This window comes from Narcine bancroftii, chromosome 12 (genome assembly GCF_036971445.1).
Source record: "Narcine bancroftii isolate sNarBan1 chromosome 12, sNarBan1.hap1, whole genome shotgun sequence".
In the NCBI taxonomy this organism is placed as follows: Eukaryota; Metazoa; Chordata; class Chondrichthyes; order Torpediniformes; family Narcinidae; genus Narcine; species Narcine bancroftii.
Genome location: NC_091480.1, coordinates 16,966,838 through 16,983,997, shown reverse-complemented (window position 1 = coordinate 16,983,997; position 17,160 = coordinate 16,966,838). Strand labels below are relative to the sequence as shown.

General features: G+C 41.7%; 3 protein-coding genes and 1 long non-coding RNA gene across 14 annotated transcripts in view; 3 read left to right on the top strand and 1 right to left on the bottom strand.

The window, feature by feature from the left end:
• The window catches only part of brd8a (bromodomain containing 8a), a 68,920-nt gene extending 64,393 nt beyond the window's left edge, over window positions 1–4,527 (top strand). For 6 of the 8 annotated variants that reach the window (XM_069905381.1, XM_069905379.1, XM_069905386.1 and 3 more), the window contains one exon: window positions 1,043–1,374. The gene's annotated coding sequence lies outside the window, so the exon portion shown is untranslated. Of the gene's footprint in view, window positions 1–1,042; window positions 1,375–2,473; window positions 2,838–4,195; window positions 4,357–4,455 lie in introns of those variants that run through there. The other 2 variants (XR_011347150.1, XM_069905380.1) reach the window with 2 other exon arrangements.
• A 24-nt stretch (window positions 4,528–4,551) lies between these two features.
• nhp2 (NHP2 ribonucleoprotein homolog (yeast)) lies at window positions 4,552–12,562 on the top strand. Its single transcript, XM_069905402.1, has 4 exons — window positions 4,552–4,803; window positions 6,395–6,464; window positions 10,337–10,442; window positions 11,962–12,562. Exons 1-4 carry the CDS (start codon window positions 4,647–4,649, stop codon window positions 12,085–12,087), a joined length of 459 nt encoding a protein of 152 aa, XP_069761503.1. The 5' UTR covers window positions 4,552–4,646; the 3' UTR covers window positions 12,088–12,562.
• LOC138746846 (uncharacterized) lies at window positions 10,784–13,381 on the bottom strand. The gene is made up of 2 exons (XR_011347152.1): window positions 12,963–13,381; window positions 10,784–12,079 (listed from the first exon to the last, which is right to left on the bottom strand). It is a non-coding gene; the product is annotated as an uncharacterized lncRNA (long non-coding RNA).
• Window positions 13,382–13,957: 576 nt separating this feature from the next.
• tdrd5 (tudor domain containing 5) overlaps window positions 13,958–17,160 on the top strand; it is a 49,680-nt gene continuing 46,477 nt past the window's right edge. For all 4 annotated transcript variants that reach the window (XM_069905175.1, XM_069905173.1, XM_069905174.1 and 1 more), the window contains exon 1: window positions 13,958–14,122. The gene's annotated coding sequence lies outside the window, so the exon portion shown is untranslated. The remainder of the gene's footprint in view (window positions 14,123–17,160) is intronic.

The window sequence follows — 17,160 nt, the reverse complement described above, 5'->3', positions numbered from 1 at the left end:
TATTCCAATTGATAGCTAATTTTTATTTAATATAATGTGTCAGTACACAACATTCCACTTGATATTAATCGTAACTCAGGACTGTTAACATTGATCAGTGATCAGAAATGTATGTTATATAATTTGCTTGGGGTCTTGTGGTGATCAGAAAGTCTGTTCCAACAATTGTAACAATGTCAAAGCTCCAAAACAATGGCTTAGTCAATTTCGTATTTCTTGTGCTGTTGTTAGAGCTTAGTGCCCATTCCTTATGCCTTGCTTATATTTGTTCCCCATATGAAAGTTAAAATCCAGATATAGAACATGTGGCACCCTTGATGTTGTGCCAACCTTTATATTCCTACCAGAAAATACTAAACCCTTCCTATCTTGTTACTTTCTATTTTTCTTTCATCCATATTCCTGTCTAAGAGTCTCTTAAATGACCCTAATGTTACAGCCTCCATCATCAAGCCTGGCAAGGCATTCCAGGCACCTACAACTGTTACTGTGCTGTATCTCTAATTTAAAAAAAATTTACCCTGAACTTTCCTCCCTTCACTTTCTGGAGTTTGCTATTCCCACCCTGGGCAGTCCACCTTATCTATTACTTTCAAAATCTTGTAAACCTAGATTAAGTCACCTCTCATCCTTCTCTGTCCAGAGAAAAGTCCTACCTCTGTTAACCTTGTCTCATAAGACTTATTTTCTAATCCAGGCATCTCCTCTGCACCCTTCCCAAAGCTTCCACATCCTTCCTATCATGAGGTGACCAGAACTGAACACAATATGCTAAGTGTGGTTTGAGATATGAATGGTATAATCTAGCTTTTTGTACGTTTATTGTATTTTTAAGTTACTGCACAATTTGCACATGATTTAGTTGCTCGAACCACATGATAATATTTAACTTTTGATGGAATCATGCATTGTTTTTAATGAGTGGTGTGCCACATCTGTGTTGTAAACCTATATAGTTGTTTAAGATCAATAATGCCAGGAAAATTTGTAGTTAAATAACTTCAGCATTTAAAATAAACAATAATTGTAACTTTATTTACAGTGTTCCTGTTGTTGAAGATACTGAAAATGATATTTCTGCTGTTGAAGGAAATGTTTTTGTCATGTTTATCAGCAGTGTTGTTGCAGTATTTTTTAATTAGTTATATTTGCAACTGTAGTTAATGTACTGTGTCGCTTTAAATGGAAAAACATGGGAGTCAATAATCAGGGTATACAAGTTGTTACAAGTTGCAGAACCATAGGAATGCATTCTGTTGTCACGTTAATCTAAGGGGCACATACCTCATGCAAAACAGGAAAGTTCTTTGATTTTCATTTTTAATAAAGGTTGATGATACTTATTGTAGCTGGTTCAACTTTTTTCAGACTTATTGTTCATTTCATTTTACATTTTTAAATAAAATTTAATGATTCCATTTTGCTGAAATTTATTCTTGGTGGTATTCTTCATTTATCTCACCCAGTTCTATAACCTCATTCTATCAAAATAACAGAAATATCAGGGTAAGATAATGTATTTTAATCATTTTAGAATCATTATAAAATTTATGATACACAAGATCATTCAGCACTTCTCCCACATTCCTCATTTTTATTTCACCTTGGCTTTGTATTCCAGCCAATTCTTGTCACACATCCCAGTTCCTCATCTTTACACTGCATTTCCTGGAATGACTGAAGCAGGAAAGGTATCTGTCGCCATCATGTCAACCTTTTACATCCTGCTGCATCGCAGTATAGTATGGTTGCTGCAGAGAAATAGATCAGAAGTCAATCCACAGGATCATAAGAATGGCAGGGAGGATCACTGGAGTCTCCTCTCCCCATTGACATGATCTACCAGGTGTTGTGTGTGGAGGAATTATGGCTTCCCTGCCAGTCTGAAATACGTGTATCCTGGTGGTCATGTGTCCTCCCTGTCTGAAACTTGTTCGGAAGTCACATCACCTGTCAATCAAGGTTGGACTCCGTCCATCCATTAGTGCATTCCTTGGCAATGGCTAATTTAAATCATCTTGGGTCATTATTGGCTAGAAGCACAGATTAGCACTGTATATAACACCAATACACAGCACATTCTTTCTTTCTAGCTCATGGTCCAAGCCCCGGCATCACTCCATGCCAAGTCACTACAGTGGGCATCTCTGGAAGTGTTGCGGGTAAGGTGTGCACTACACTGATGTTGAGCCATTGTATTGTGATAGATCAATACTTGCAGAGAGCTGCACCCAAGTTGGTACAGGGAACAGGGTGTGTCGAGTATAGGTTCACTATTGTAGGAGTCCAACTATTATAGGTCCGTGGTGAATGCCTATATCATTGCTTAAGTAAAATAGCAATCGAGTACCATTTAACATTCTCCCGTTTGTCTCCCATGCGTTGATTAAAGTTACGTGATTGTAAAATTTGTGTCCAGACTTATCTCTCTGTGAACCCACTGAACCTGGTACTCTTCTCAACATGTCTGAAGACAGCCTGCAAATCATTGAGGACCATCTTTCAGCTGGTCCTGTCGGGAAGAGATACAGGACGATCAGAGCCAGCACCACCAGGGTGAAGGACAGCATCCTCTTACTGCCAGTGAGTATGTTGAATGACCAAAGGAATTGCTCAGACTAACCATCCAAGACTGTCATACATATTTATTTAATTATTTGTATATATGATTACTTGTCTTGCATATGTATTGTCTGTCTGTATGTGTGTAATGACTGGTTGTGTGTCTGCATGTTTTGCACCAACGACCAAAGAACACTGTTTCGTCAAGTGGTACTTGTGCAATCAGATGCAATAAGCTTGACTATAAGCAGTAGTAATGATTAGAATGTGTAAATGTAAATAATTATTGTAATAAAATTATGCACCAAAGCATGAAAGTTTACTTCCCTTATGTTTACTATAAAACCATATATATTAAACTAACTGTATGAAGGATGCTCAATGTTCATGCAAATATACTGTGCAGAATTGATCTTGAGGATCTCTGTATTGGTCTTGAAGACTATTCAAATAAATATCTCTTCATTGCAATTTCTCTTTAACTGACAACATCCTTTCACAACGTGGTGTGATGCATTAATTACCGTAGTCACCTTTTTGACTCAAGTTGGTAAATGTACTCATGAGTAATATTTTTCCAAAAATAAACTTTATTTACAATTGAACCTTGTACAAAAGGAGACCATTCAAAGTCTTTTCACATCCTTAATGTTATGTTCAAACATTCCATTCCTGTACATTTCATCCTCTAATTTGCTGTGTAGTACCTTTGTGCTGCTGGCCCCCTTGTAGTTTCTCCCATCAGTTGTTGGAGGGGCTTTCTTCTCCTGTCTCAGCTCCTTCCCCACAAAGTCTTTGTATTTGGCTATGCCCATGACTAATCCGCATGGGCAAGGTGACAATTCACTTGGCATCACTACATTACTTCACTTTGAAACACAAAAGCTGCAGATTCTGGAATCGAGCAAACATAGAATTGCCAGAGAAATTCAGCAGGTCAGACAATATCCAGTCAATGTGGCCACCCATTTCATTTCTGACATATCTGTCCATGGTCTCATGCACTTCCAGGGAGGGATGGGAGTGGAGGGGGATGGGTTTGGAGGGATGGGGATGGGTTTGGAGGGATGGGGATGGGTTTGGAGGGATGGGGATGGGTTTGGAGGGATGGGGATGGGTTTGGAGGGATGGGGATGGGTTTGGAGGGATGGGGATGGGTTTGGAGGGATGGGGATGGGTTTGGAGGGATGGGAGTGGAGGGGGGTGGGTTTGGAGGGATGGGAGAGGAGGGGGGTGGGTTTGGAGGGATGGGAGTGGAGGGGGGTGGGTTTGGAGGGATGGGAGTGGAGGGGGGTGGGTTTGGAGGGATGGGAGTGGAGGGGAGTGGGTTTGGAGGGATGGGAGTTTGGAGAGACCAGCCACAACTCAGAGGACAACACCTCCTCTTCAGTTGGGCCACTCTCCAAATGGATAGAATTTAAAGTCAACTCAAGTTTCCATTCCCTTTCCCTCAGCTGTTTTTTTTCCCCTCGCTCTTCCCTTTTCTCTGTCTCCTTTCACAGAGCCAAAATCAATTCTCACCTCTTGAGCCTGAGGAGTGAAGGTCTGAACTTCTTTCTCTTCCCCCCCCCCTCCCCCTTCCTCTGGTCTATTCAAACGGCTTACTGGTTTTTTTTTTGCTTATACCTTTAAGGACTCAGGCCCAAAACGTTGGTAATATTTAGTAAAACAGGAGAGTCTGCAGACATTGAGATTGAAGTAAAAACAACGCTGGAAAAACTCAGCAGGTCAGTGCACTTGATATAGCAAAGACAGAAACGTAACCAACGTTTCGAGCTGGAGCCCTTCATCAAGGTAATTATATCTTTATCTCCAACCTGCTAAACTCCTCCAGCATTTCAATCTCAACCACGATAGACTTCCGTATTTCACCTCCCCACCCCCTCTCTCCAGCTGTGAACCTGGAGTTCCTCCAGCAATGCGCCAGGTCGGTCCAATGATTGACAGGCGGGCGCCCGAGTCGCCACACCGCTGATTGACATGGCGTTAGGCCGGAAGTTCCCGCCTCTTCCTGTCTGCCATGCGGCGATCGCTCGGAGCGCGTGTCGATCAACGGAGCGGATCGCGAACAAGCACCCGGAGGAATGAAATCCCCGAAGATAAAGAAGGATAAACTGGACGAGACGATGGAGCCAGAGCCGGAGAAAAAATACGAGGACCTGGTGGCGAGTGTCAATGCGATCGCACACCCTCTGGCATCGAGGAAGCTGAGCAAGAAACTTTACAAATGCGTGAAGAAAGGTGACAGAATGGGGGGGGAGGGTGCAGGGGTTGGGATTGGAGAAGGGGGGCTGGGGAGGGTGGAGGGGAATGGGTTTGGAGGGATGGGAGTGGAAGGGGATGGGAGTGGAGGGATGGGAGTGGAGGGGAATGGGTTTGGAGAGATGGGAGTGGAGGGGGATGGGTTTGGAGGGATGGGAGTGGAGGGGGATGGGTTTGGAGGGATGGGAGTGGAGGGGGATGGGTTTGGAGGGATGGGAGTGGAAGGGGGATGGGTTTGGAGGGATGGGAGTGGAGGGGAATGGGTTTGGAGGGATGGGAGTGGAGGGGAATGGGTTTGGAGAGATGGGAGTGGAGGGGGATGGGTTTGGAGGGATGGGAGTGGAGGGGGATGGGTTTGGAGGGGAATGGGTTTGGAGGGATGGGAGTGGAGGGGGGTTTGGAGGGATTGGAGTGGAGGGAATGCGTTTGGAGGAATGGGAGAGGAGAGTGGAGGGAAGTGGGTTTGGAGAGGCTGTGGGGGAACGGGAGGGTGGGGAGACGGTTTGGAGGAGGAGTTTGAGGAGTCTGAGGAGTGATGGTAGAGGTTTAAGATTTGAAGAGTGAGGTTGGAGGGATTGAAGGGCTGGAGCTTTGAGGAGTGAGGAGCTAGAGCACTGTGGAGTGAGGATGGAGGGATTGAGGGGCTGAGTTGGAGCTCTGAGGAGTGAGGCTGCTGAGGGTGGAGCCTGAGGAGTGAAGGTGCCAGGGATGGAGGTTGAGTGCAGATGCCAAGGGTGGGCAGTGATGGATTGAGGATCTGAGTATTGAGAGAACTAGGAATGCTGAAGGATTAAAAATATGTGAGAGGAGAATAAGTTTTACATCTGTTTTATATTGCAGTTGAATTTGTCTCCATCAGTTAATCAGATTTGTAGATTTATATGCACATGTATATCCTCAACTCGTAGAGCACAGATGTGCAGTGTTGGCCACCAATCTATAGGAAAGATATCAGTAAGACAGAAAGAGTGAAGAGAAGATTTACTATGATGTTACTGGAACTTCAGGAATTGAGTTACGGGGAAAGGTTAAACAGGTGAGGACTTTTTTTTCTTTAAATATAGAAGAATGAGGGGAGATTTGATAGAGTTATTTAAAATTATAAATGGGATAGAAAGAGTAAATGTAGGTAGGCTTTTTTCCACTGATTGTAGGTGAGATACAAACCAGAGGACATGGCTTTAAGGGTGATGGGGAAATGTTTAGAGGGAAGGTGAGGCGGAACTTCTTCACACAGACAGTGATGGGTGTGTGGGACAAGCTGTCAGCTGAAGTGGAGAATGCAGGCTCAATTTTAACATTTAAGACGAATTTGGAGAGGTACATAGATTTGAAGGTTGAAGGCTATGGTCTGGGTGCAGGTCAGTAGGTGCAGGCAGAAAAATAGTTCAGCAAAGACTTTAAGGGCCTGTTTCTATGCTGTAATGTTCTATGGCATTTATAGTGCACGTTTATTCTGCATCTTAAAAGTAGATTTATAAATCAAGCTCTGCTCCAAGGGATAGAACATTTGGACATTACAACAACTTATGCACATCTAATTCCATTTAATTTTCCCTCTCATTGTTAGCTGCAAAAATAAAGCAGATACGCCGGGGAGTTAAAGAAGTTCAGAAGTTCATCAACAAGGGTGAAAAAGGGTGAGGATAAAGTTGAATCAATAATGCGTCTTCCTTTCCTTCTTGGCAATAGCCTTGGGGATTTTCCCATCACTATTTCTGAACTATTGCTGATTTCCTTCTCTTCCCTTTCTCAATCTTTGATTCCCTAACATTCTAGGGGTTGTTTGAGTCTTCCGTTGTGAATGCAGAGCAAATCATGTGTTCAATTCTGGCAGTCTTTATTCACAATTATAACAATTGTTTCTGATGGTAGGGAACTTGCATATATGATCATTATACAGGTACATCTCCACGATGATATTTTGCTTGTAAATCTATGATTTGTGGAAAATAAACTGGAACACCTGTAGCTGCATCTGAACCAAAGGGAAATGAAGGACTGTTGCATTCTGGTAATAACTGGTCATTACGGAAAAGTGGCTCGGGGACTCCACTGAATTCGGCCATCTAGCTAGTAATATGTCTGCTTTGGTTGTTTAATTGAATGTTGTGTACTGGGTATTATGTGTGCGTCATGGTCCAAAGAGAGACTTTTGTTGGATTGTATATGTACAATGAGACGATACTGAATTTTGCTGAGAAGGCCTTTGATAGATTAGAATGGAATTATTTATTTAAGGTATTAGAAAAATTTGGTTTTGGATCTACATTTATTAATAAGGGTTAAAACTTGATATAAATATCCTTCTGCTAAAGTTGTAACCAATGGACAAACTTCTGCTTTTCCATTATCAAGATCAAGTAGACATGGATGTCCTTTACCTCCAGCTTCATTTGTTTTGAGCAATAGAACCTTTAGCAGAGTTAATAAGACAAGATTCTAAGATTAAGGGTATAAAGGTTAGTCAAGAGGAACATAAGATTAATTTATTTGCTAATAGTGTTTTGGTTTATGTGACAGATCCCAAAAATTCTTTGCATCAATTATATATAAGACTGGAAGAATATGGTGAAATATCTGGTTATAAGATTAATTGAGACAAAAGTGAAATTATGTAGAGCATTTGCTCCATTTAAGTGGTCAGAGGATGGAATTAAATATTTGGGGATTATGGTTGATAATGAGTTAAACAATTTATATAAATTGAATTATTTACCTTTACTTAATAAAATTAAAGAAGATTTAAACAGGTGGAATAATTTGCCAATAACCCTAATAGGTTGAGTGAATTGTATAAAGATAAACATTTTTCCAAGGGTTTAATATTTTTTCAGTGAATTCCCTGTTGAATTCCACAAAAAAAACTTTTAAGGATTTACATTTGAGCATTAGGAAGTTTTTATGGAATGTAAACAAACTGCAATGCAGAGAATTTTAAAAAATCAATTAAGTGCACAAATAAGAGTCTTTAAATGAATCTCTGATTGAGTTTGTTGAGGAGTCTGATGGTTCAGGTGTAGCAGCTGTTCTTGAACCTCGTGGTCCAAGACTTGTGGTGCCTATACCTCTTTCTTTTTAAACTTTATTTAGTATTTTTTCAATAAAAATAAACAGACTTTTACAGAATAAGTAGTCTAATAATAAAACAGTAAAACAAACCCATAACAGATCCCTAAAGGGAAGCATTAAAAATAAACAAAAACATTCAATAATTTACAATATTACTAAATTCATATTCTTCGTATGTCGTGTCCACATCTTAACAAAAGAAATCATAATTATTATGTAAATTATATGTTATTTCCTCCATATAGATACACAACTTCAACTCATGATGCCATCGAACTACATTTAACTCCACTTCATCTTTCCAAGACATAGCGATACATTTACGAGCAACCGTCAACGTTAGACGAATAAACTTATCCAACCCCAAGTCCACTAACGGAGTAAAATAACCCAACCCCAAGTCCACTAACGGAGTAAAATAACCCAACCCCAAGTCCACTAACGGAGTAAAATAACCCAACCTCAAGTCCACTAACGGAGTAAAATAACCTCACAGAAAAATTTTTGGATCTAAAGGAAATTGAATTTTAAACTAATTTTGAAGAAACTTCCTAATTTTAAACCAGAAAGGATGAACTTTATCACAAAACCAAGCTGAAGGTAGAAATGTTCCAACACATAATCCACACCTCAAACACAGATCTGAATTATTAAATATACCTGATGCAAAAAATTATAATGAACCATACTATATCTTACATTAATTAATTTAGTCAACCCATCATAACACATATTTTCCCAATCCACCTGACTAATCTCACAACTTAAATCATGCTCCCATTTAATCCTAGATGTATCTAAAATTTTTAACCATTGTATCTTGTAATAATGCATACATTTCTGATATAAAACCTGTATCTGAAAAATGAAACCGTAAATTCAAATTTAGTTAACTTAGAAATTTTCATTTCTCTTCCAGAATTATCTTTCACTAATGCCCTAATTTGATAATAAACAGAGAATTCTCTAAAATCCCAAATTTCTCTTTAAGCTGATTAAATGATAAAAATTTCTCTTCTTCAAAACAATCCTGCAATCTTATTCCTTTAATCCACCAGTCTTCTAAAACTCTTATTATTCAATGAAAAAGGAATCAATTTATTTTGATATATTGGAGTTTGAACTGATAAACTACCTTTTGATCCGATTAATAAATTCCTTTTAGTCCGCCTATACCTCTTTCTTAATGGCAACAGCAAGAACAGAGTGTGTGCTGGGTGGTGTGGATCCTTGATGATTGCTGCTTCTCTATGACAACAATGTTCCCTGTGGATGTTCTTGATAGTGGGGAGGGTTTTGCCTGTGATGTCCTGGGCTGTGTCCATTACCTTTTGGAGGGCTTTATGCTCAGGGGTATTGGTGTCAGTACACTTTCCACCAAACATCTGTAGAAATTTGACAGGGTTTATGGTGTCATACCAAACCTCCACAAATTCCTGAGAAAGTAGAAGCACTGATGTGCTTTCTTCAGGATGTCATTGGTGTGTTGAGTTCCTCAATTTTGTTTTCTCTGCCTTTCACCATTACTTCCTTTACTGTATTTTGTTTCTCTCCTCATTCCCCATCACCTGTTCCCCTGCCCAAGTTTTAATGATGCTCTCGATTGAATTCGTTGTCAGCTTCATAACATTGTCAACCTGTAGCTAGCTGCTCTTTCTGCACATATGGCCTTTATGGACACTGAAAGTTTCCCAAACACAATGCAGGAGAAGCTTTCAGCGCAGGATGAAGTAGCCGTAACTTAAATGAATAGAACTGATTAGACTAGTGGGGCACAGGTGGCTGCAGATAATGGAATCTACTGGAGGAACTTGGTAGCAGTTGAGCAGCATTGGTGGAGGCAAAGCAGTGGTCACTTTTCAGGTCAAAGCCCTGCACGTGTTCTCAGAATGTGGACAGAAGAGGGCTGTAGAGGTGAGAGGGAGTATAACAGGCTGGCAGGTAAAAGTGGAACCAGAGCAGGTGTGATTTTGGGCAGAATGGGCCATGTCAGGGAAGTGTGAGGTTGAGACGGACTCATAGGTGGAACCAGGTAAGAGAAGGATGATGGGCAGAGAACTGGATGAACCAAAGAAGAAGGCACCAAGATAGATAGGTGTTGAGATGATGGGCAAGGGCAACCAGGAACAAAGTGGAAGAGAATGGAGAAACAGGGAGAGAACTGGTGGGACTGGAAAAGAAATGTGGGGAATGGGTTACATGAAATGGGAAAATTCAGTGTTCATTGGATTTGGCTGTAGGTATGAGCTGCTGTGTTCTTCCAAAAGAATTTGCTTGCAAAATTAGCAACATTCTCTTCCATCTGTTTTCCTTGTAGTTCATCATGGCTATTGGAGCTGTGTGCATATTTGTATTTTATAAAGTATATGTACTGTACATAATTATGTATTATGTCCTTTATGGTTTGATATGGTGCTTATACAATATTTTTTGGTTACAGAATAGTTTTATTGGCTGGTGATACAATACCAATTGATGTTTACAGCCACCTTCCAGTTTTGTGTGAAGATAATAATCTCCCCTATGTCTACATTCCTTCCAAAGTGGTAAGACCTCATTTTTAATTCCATAATATAAAAACACAGTCGCAAGAGATCATTCAGAAAACTTTGCTGACAACAGAGTAATAGCAATGGAAAGACAGCCTCAGCCCAAATTGGATGATGTCGACAAAGAAAAGAATGCAAATATGGAAAGTTTGAAAGAGAAAAAAATACATTGGCTAAAGCTGTTTGTATGAAATTTGAATAGTGTCTTTTTGGCTTGCCCCTTAGCTAAACAGATAATTTAAAGCTGTTTAAGGAAACTGGAATGCAAATATAATAGTTTTTTCCAGACTATTTTAACAACTTTACTGAATTGCTCTGATTACACTGGACAACAAAGATTTTGCTTTCTGAACACTTTTGGCTGTATTTTATTGAATTTTGGCTGTTGATCTTGACAATCTGCTCAAAAATTCCCTATCACATTCCATTTTTAAGATGTAACAATACTTAAAAGCATACAAAACCATGAAGTGCAATGTGCCGTTGAGAATTCATTTTCGGCATTTACACTTGGTCTTCTTCCCTGCTGATCAGTGGCGATCGTGGTGAAAGGCTTCTCCCGGGGCATTGCGACCATGGAAAATCGGTGTCAGAGCATCTGGAATCCATCATTGCTGGCCGATTATTGTTGGACACTGACATGAGAGGCATCAGATGCTGAGTACAAACAAAAATCAGCAGCAAAACATTTTTAGGTCCGTTGAACTGACGCAAAGTGTCAGCGTCATTGTGGGATTAAGCAGGCTAAATTCAATAAAAGTTAATTTAATGTTTCTCCACTTCCCACGTGATACAGAAAATGTGAAATTATCTTTAAAAAAAAAAAAATTTTAACTCCCCAGCGTATCTGCTTTATTTTAGCTTGAAGTTGTCTATCATAATCCCCAATTTGTGTTTTTTTTTCAGGAAGCAAACCTTTTGGGGGAGGGGGGGAATTGTTGCCCAGTGTTATCAGAATTTATTGTCATGAACAAGCCACAAAATTAGTTGTTTTGCGGCAGCGTCATCATAGGGCAAACATCACAGATAAACCATCTTACAAAATGAATAAACATAATATTCAAAAAGTCAAAGTAAGGCAGTGTCTTTTAATTCATTGATCATTCAGAAATCTGATGGCAGCAGGGAAGAAGCTGGCCTTGTGCTCTGTAGCAGAGTGAAGAGGACACGGCCTGGGTGGTGGGGGTCCTTGAGGATAGAGCTGCTTTCTTGAGGCACCACCTCTTGTTGATGTCCTCTATTGAGTGAAGACTGGTGCCGTGATGTCGCAGTCCAAGTTAATGACCCTCGAGAGTTTTTCTTCGAAGTGTTGACCCCTTCATACCAGGCAATGATGCAACTAGTCAGGATGCTCTCTACGGTACACCTGAAGAAGTTTCCAAGAGTCTTCAGTGACATGCCAAATCTCCTCAAATACCTTCTTGGTGCAGTCGGGTCAGGTAGTTGGTGATGCGCTTTATTGTTTGCACAAGTGACTGGATTATAAAGTTCACATGATATTTGTGCTTTTGTATAGGATTTGGGAGCATCTGCAGGAACCAAACGACCAACGTGTGTAATAATGATCAAACCTCACGAAGATTATAAGGAATCGTATGCTGACTGCTCAGATGAGGTGCAGTCATTGTCCCATCCTGTATGAAGAAATGTTTTGACATGATTACCATCTTCTCAAGTAATTGCATTTTTATAAACAATTCATAAAATGGCTTTTTTTCCTTGTCAGTGTCTGTTGAAAATTATTATATATTTTAAAAATGTATAGATGTCATTTGGTTTGTTCTGTTTTGATTTATAATGAATTTGCAGCAAATTAATGTCTTTTTGTTGATTTTTTGCTTTTGTCTAATTTGAGATATCTCAATCTGAGGGTCAGTTTTCACTGGATTGTGCTATTTTTCTGATCACATCATCAATTACAATCAATTTTAATAATTGGACGTCGGTGGTGATATAGGCAAGCTTACAAAGATCAACTAAGCTGAGATCCAGTGACTCTTCTGCTCTCATTTTCAGACAATGTGTAAACAAATGGCTCATTGATTTGTTTAGATTGTACATTATATCTCATAACTTTTATTCCTTGGAACAAACTTAAATAAATTTTGTATATTGTGCATTGGATAGTGGCCACTTATTATGATGTACAGGTGTAAAGTGTCTGTCCCAAACATTATGGGAGGACATGACGGTAGATAGCAAAAACTCCTGTACTTGCCTTCCATAAAAATAAAAACTAGGAAGGAGGCTTAACTGTAACTAATGAGGGCAATCAGATAACATTAAAAGCAAAGGAGGGGGAGTCACGTGATGGAGTAATGGCTGGTCAAGTGGAACCAGCTCTCTCCAGAGAAAAGAAAAAAATCTGTTTGAAAAACAGCTCAATAAACAAAAAATACAGGAAGAGAAAGATAACGTTACAGAGAAGAGACAGAAGATGGCACCCAAAAGAGAGAAAGTAAGAATAACAGAGAAAAGGGAAGAAGGAAAATCATTGGAGAAGAAAGAAGGCCTTACCTGCACATCAGAGCAGAGAGCCACTGTGGAGAGGAGCAGCCAATCTCCAATGTTGGTGAGTCCCCAGAGGAGCGGTGTCCTCCCGACCGGCAGACTTCAAAAATGGCTCTCAGAGCCAAGATAAATGGTGGATTAAAGGTGGTCGAGGTTTTCTGGCGGGGTGACCTTTAATCTGCACATTGGAGAAACGAGACTGATTGGCACTTCGGTGTGTAAAGTGGTTGGGGGGGGGGGGAACTCTCAGGACGGAACGAAGATCATCGCTACGGCACCACGGGAAGAGTTCCGCCGCAGCACGTGGCCCGAGGGGCGGGGGGAGAAGAGTTCCGCCGCGGCACGTGGTCCGAGGGTCGGGGGAAGAGTTTCGCCGCGGCAAGTGGTCCGAGGGGCGGGGGAAGAGTTCCGCCGCGGCACGTGGTCCGAGGGGCGGGGGAAGAGTTCCGCCGCGGCACGTGGTCCGAGGGGCGGGGGAAGAGTTCCGCCGCGGCACGTGGTCCGAGGGGCGGGGAAGAGTTCCGCCGCGGCACGTGGTCCGAGGGGCGGGGGAAGAGTTCCGCCGCGGCACATGGTCCGAGGGGCGGGGGGAAGAGTTCCGCCGCGGCACGTGGCCCGAGGGGCGGGGGGAGAAGAGTTCCGCCGCGGCACGTGGCCCGAGGGGCGGGGGAAGAGTTCCGCCGCGGCAAGTGGTCCGAGGGGCGGGGGAAGAGTTCCGCCGCGGCACGTGGTCCGAGGGGCGGGGAAGAGTTCCGCCGCGGCACGTGGTCCGAGGGGCGGGGGAAGAGTTCCGCCGCGGCACATGGTCCGAGGGGCGGGGGGAAGAGTTCCGCCGCGGCACGTGGCCCGAGGGGCGGGGGGAGAAGAGTTCCGCCGCGGCACGTGGTCCGAGGGGCGGGGGAAGAGTTCCGCCGCGGCACGTGGTCCGAGGGGCGGGGGAAGAGTTTCGCCGCGGCAAGTGGTCCGAGGGGCGGGGGAAGAGTTCCGCCGCGGCACGTGGTCCGAGGGGCGGGGAAGAGTTCCGCCGCGGCACGTGGTCCGAGGGGCGGGGGAAGAGTTCCGCCGCGGCACGTTGCCCCAGGAGCGGGAAGGCGTGGTGGGTGTGAAGAGGTGTCGTCTCCATTAATCCTCTGAGCCGTCGGTGGCGGCTTTTCTATTTGGAATTGGTGAGTATTTTTTCTTAAATATCAAATTAATGGTTATTTTTCTCGAAGGCCTTGGCAGCCTTGGGACAATTGGCCCAGAATAACCCATTCCCCCCCCCCCCCCCACCAATCATTTATATGCCCATCTGAGAGACTTGCAGTCTCCACTCAGGTTCGACCCTCTCTCTTTTTCAATCTGTGTGGTTGTTTCTTTTTTGGAGAAAATAACATCCAAATCCTCCTGGAAACAAATAACATGGACCTTTTTTTAAAGAGGGTGGTCAGATGTTACTTTGATGCAACTTTTACCGTCACTGAGTAAAGTTGTTTTGTTCTCGACTATCCTTACCCGTCTTCATTAACTATCTGATCCTGACCTCCCCGTTGACTTATCCAGATTATCTTTAAATTTATAATCATAGGTCCAACCAACCAGATGACAGACTTTCCCTTTTTTTTAGTCAAATGTTATTTATTCTTCTGCAAGGAAATCCTGGGAATTCGTTTTCTTTTCAATTTAAAGTTATGTGACTTTTACTTCTTGGAGATTCTTTTGCTCTGCTATTCATTTAGAGTTTTATTATTCAAGTATTAGGTGGCCAACATAGTTCCTGTCTCTAACCCAAGCCCTTCATCTCATGCAATTAATTTATTGTCCATTTACCCACTACAGGTTTATTAATATCAGACATGTTTTTTTGCCATCCTATTTATGAGCAGAGCATCACTCCCTTGTCCACATCAACAGCATATTAAATATTACTTTCCCTTTTACTTAGATATTATGGAGATATGTTTGTACTTTGACCTGTTTCACTTTGCTTTCCTAATTATATTTTGATTTCACTCTTAATCTTCCATCCTGAATATTTTAACTACTTGCTTACTTATCTCAAGCAAGTGTCTTGTCTTTTTTTTTTAATTTGCATCCTGAATTGTTGAACTCTGTTTTACCTTTTTTCCATTGTTGTTTTAATATTTACCAGTCACGTTTCCCTTTTTAGTTTCCTGTGTTTTATCTTCAACTGGAGTGATCACCTTTTCCCCATCATGGATCTTGATGTACATTTATCTTTCTATGGTTTCTTGCATTCTGATATTCTGTAAACCCCACAGGAGCCCTATTTCTTTGTATTGTTCTGGATCTGTGTTGGTATCAGACCAGCTTTGACTGTGTGTCCGAGTTCTCTCCCATCAGCTGTATATTTTGTTAAAACATTCAGATAGGGAGTTAAATCAGATAGTGCCATGGCAGCTCATTTCAGTGTTTTATGTGTGTATTCACTGTTAAGTAGTATTTGATGTTTCATCCTCACAGAGATTGATAACACATTTAAGAATGCTGCATTTATGGCAACGGTTAGTTTGAGTTTTCATTTTACACCCAGCAGCCCTCTATTCTGACTTATTAATTTCATGATAAATTCACTTATTCCTGGAAATATTGCTGTTTTGTTTGTCTTCATAACTGTGTTGCATAAATTATTCCATATCCATTACATTTAAGGAGGTCTGCACGCTACCCCAGTGATGTTTGATCATTTGTTTTTTATCTCATCCACATATTTGTTCTGCCCCTGTTCATTTTGAAGTGTAGGACGAAAGCAGAGTACCCAGAGGAAACCCACAAGGACACGGGGAGAACCTAGAAACTCCTTACAGACAGTGGTGGATTTGATCCCAGGTTACTGGTGCTGTAATAGCATGCACTAACCAATATGCTAACCGTGCTTACCCAGTCTTGGCAGTTTGTTTTCTCCTTTGGTTTATTGCAAAGATTCCCTTGTGTTTCATTTTTATTTAGATTTATTTAACTTATCACACATCCCTTCAGTCAATTATATCATATAATTTAAAACAAAAAAACAATTTATAGGAGGAGCTCAGTGGGTAAGACAGCACATAGGGAGGAAAATAGAGTCATTGTTTTGTCTTGAAACCTTCTTCAGCACCAAATGTGGAAGATAGCCAGTATAAAGAGGAGGGCAAAATAGGTGAGGCCTGAGCCAGTAAGTGATGGTGGACTGAGGATGACAGACAGAAAGAGTCACTTGGAGAAGGGTTGAAGATGGGAGATAGAGGCAGATGATTTGCAACTTTATAAATCTCTGGTAAGATCACACGGAGTATTGTTCTGGTCATCTCATTATAGGAAGGATGTGGACCCTATGGAGAGGGTGTAAAGGAGATTTACCAGGATGTTGCCTGGATTGGAAAATAATTCTTATGCGGCAAGGTTAGCAGAGCTAGAGATTTTCTCTTTTTGGAGTAAAGAAGGATGAGGATGAAATAGGAACACGCATGCATGCACAACAGATCTGTGTGGGAATGGGAAGTGGAGTTGAAATGGCATTTCTGTAAAGCCTCAGGATAGTCATTGGAAACAGAATTTAAGGCCTCTGCCATCTCCCTGGTTCCCCTTGTTGTGGACTCTTGGCCCTTTGTAACTCTGGTATTTATCCAGTCGTTGCAACTCATTGCACAACTAAAGAGTTTAGGGATAAGAGGTGATTCTGACATTTCCCTCTTGGTGGTTCTTTCATTTAAAATTAATGGTTCTGTGGCGGCGCACATCCTCATGGTGAACCGGCCCCACTTGTATTGCCACGTGGCGGAGCAGCCATGGGGTAATGGCGTCGTCAGAGGTTTCTCTCTGACTCCAGCATCCCTTCCAGCGCCCACCCTGGGCAGCGATTATGATGTCACGATGCACCAGGTGTCTAAGCTCATGCTGTCCTTAAAGGGGCGCGCTGAATGTGAATAAAAACAGTCGTTAACGACCCTCAACGTGGTGGCTGTGATTCTCCCACTGCTCACACCCCCACAGTTCAACATTCTAATGTTAGAGTCATAGATATAAATTGGAATTGAATTTAAAAAAATACTCTTTAGCATTGGAAACTTAAACTCTTGGCCAGCATGAAGCAACACTGATCTGACAGATATAATAGCTGTAAAATCCTTTCACATCACCATTAAACATTACCTGCACATTAATAGTGTTATATAATGATATAGATGAATAAGAATATGTATTTTTGTATGAGGATAAGGAGAAG

Coding starts and splice junctions, on each gene's coding strand:
- nhp2 (XM_069905402.1), top strand. CDS start 4,647: ATGAAATCCCCGAAGATAAAGAAGGATAAACTGGACGAGACGATGGAG. Junction 4,804..6,394: donor TTACAAATGCGTGAAGAAAG/GTGACAGAATGG, acceptor TCTCATTGTTAG/CTGCAAAAATAAAGCAGATA. Junction 6,465..10,336: donor ATCAACAAGGGTGAAAAAGG/GTGAGGATAAAG, acceptor TTTTGGTTACAG/AATAGTTTTATTGGCTGGTG.